Source organism: Papaver somniferum, unplaced genomic scaffold (assembly GCF_003573695.1).
Source record: "Papaver somniferum cultivar HN1 unplaced genomic scaffold, ASM357369v1 unplaced-scaffold_12610, whole genome shotgun sequence".
Taxonomy (NCBI): domain Eukaryota; kingdom Viridiplantae; phylum Streptophyta; class Magnoliopsida; order Ranunculales; family Papaveraceae; genus Papaver; species Papaver somniferum.
In genome coordinates, this window is record NW_020621727.1 from 1 (window position 1) to 2,270 (window position 2,270).

The following is a 2,270-nucleotide window of genomic DNA, read 5'->3' on the forward strand; positions in this document are numbered from 1 at the left end:
TTTTTTGCATAATGGAGGTGCATTTCTGGTTATAGTGGGGCTGTTTAACTCATTGGGCCCAAGTGGAGACCTGCAACAGACCAGATATGGACTGGAGAATACATGCTTTATTCTGCAAGGTTCACATTTGAGTTAAACAGCCCACTAAACTTATACACAGATGGTAATACAAACCTCAAATAAGAGAATTCAAATGCTAATGAAACAACTAGCATAAACAACTCATGAAGATAGTAAGCAAAAGATAAAATTCACATAGAACAAGTAACTCGATGGTGCTTGTTCACATCAACAACAACCATGAGTGTTTCTCAAAACCAATTTCTGAACATTTCAATGCAACCACAAAAGCAATATAATATTCGCAAAGAGTATAAGGTTAATCAAGAACTAGCACCCTTTCACGTGAAGTCCAACAAGCACCTTCTCTAATTCGTACGGAGATAAAACATAATATAAGGAACACACCTAAGCCTGCAATTAAACAATCAAACACAAGCGAGTGTCTGAATGTATTGAAAAGAAAAATTGGATCGACCAAACTGGTTTGAATGACCTGGTGCCAGTCTATGAATTTCCTTGAAGCTCTTGTCCTGTATATCATAAGAAAAAACTTTATCTTGGATTAGTAACACAATCTTCGAAGAATTGCTTTCTACTTCCTCTACCAGCAATACATCAAAGTCAGGGGGCCGTGGGTACAAAATGATCAATTCTTGGGGAGAAACATGATATTTTACATTCCATCCCGTGTAGTCAGTCTCCATTTCCAAAACTTCAAAACTAGAAAGTGAAGCAGGACTGACAATTAGATGCAAGTGACCCCTACACTCCCCGAAGAATTTAACCATCACTCTATCCTCTACCTTAGGAACAGAACGGTAGTCTGGCATTTTCATTCTTAATTCTTGATCAACATTGAAATAAAAAGAATTCCCTTCTATCGATGGGTCAATCCAGTGCAACGAACCTTTCCAAAATACTCCACTTTTATAGAGGAAGCTACGACGAGGTGCAGAAAAAACATCTCCATAAAGCTTCCAAGTAGCAGTTTCAGATGAGTATATCTCCAATTGAAGATCCGCATTGGTATCAGAATCTTCAGGTTGTTTGGTGAACCAAATGCAAACAACTTTGTAGTGTGGTGAACTGTGTGGATCGTATGCCAAGCTGACACTAGAATACCCAACGAAACCCTTTTCTTTTCCCTGAGATCCACACACAATAGACCGAAATTGTTTAGTAAAAGGATTGCAAACGTAATAGGTGCGCTCCAAGAAACTTGCTCTAATGCTGCTACAACATATCAGACCATTGCAAGATTGGTCAATTCTTATACCTTTCGGATCCTGAATAAAATCTAGGGTTTCAAAAGGGGCAGCGGATGAGGAGGACCCATCTAGCGAAACGAATTCCAGTTCCGGTTGATTTGTATGTAAAATTAGCCCATTGACTGGATGTGGGTATTGATGACAATGTTCCCTAGCAAAAAATGGATCAGATATAACGGATCGCCATTTTTTGGAAACGAGTTTGAACTGAAGCAGAATTTTAATTGGTAAACGCGACAAAATCTGTATCAAGATATCAACACTGCTAACTACAAGAGAGAGTGATGATGGATTCTCATGAGGATTCATCACACAAGTAGAAATTGGATTCATCTCTTGAACAGTAAATAATGTAAATCAACAAATTCTAAATTTTGGAATCCAGAATATACCTCTCAGTTGCATCAAATCATTTACTTTGAAGCTCAAGCGATCATTATTTTTGCAAGCTCCATACATAAGAAAACCCTAACTGTCGTTCCTTCCTTTCTGATTCAACTTCCATCGACCCCAATTTAAGAAAAATTGGGAAGGGGGTGTTCGAGTCAAGTCAAACTGTGTCAAGTTCGGTCAAGCCAAGTCAATACTAAGCTGCATAACAGCCGCCGCAACCATGTAGCCACGGGGAGAATGCCAATGGCTCAAATGATCACCCACCCGGAGGCCAGGGCTTTAGCCCTAGTAATAGCTTTAAAATCCTAAATGAGTGGATTTAGGAGTAGTCTAGCACCAGTGTTCTATACTATAAAATAAAAATAAAATGATCACCCGCCGACCATTTCAAAGAAGCATATTTAAAAGAAAAAAAAACAATAACAAATTAGGTGTTGACCACTTTCGAATTCAGGTCATTGAAATCATTATCCAGTAAATTTACGAATCACTAGTATCATGATCCCATAGTTTTACATAGTTTTAGTGAAAAATTAATTTTTCATC

At 38.1% G+C, this 2,270-nt stretch overlaps 1 protein-coding gene across 1 annotated transcript; it reads right to left on the reverse strand.

Moving 5' to 3' along the window:
• Nucleotides 1-397: 397 nt before the first annotated feature.
• On the reverse strand, nt 398-1,664 carry LOC113331697 (F-box protein At5g07610-like; the record flags this gene model as incomplete). The annotated part of the gene is made up of 2 exons (XM_026578353.1): nt 557-1,664; nt 398-474 (listed from the first exon to the last, which is right to left on the reverse strand). Coding segments are annotated over exons 1-2 (1,185 nt in total), but the record flags the coding sequence as incomplete, so codon positions are not given.
• Between the last annotated feature and the right edge of the window lie 606 nt (nt 1,665-2,270).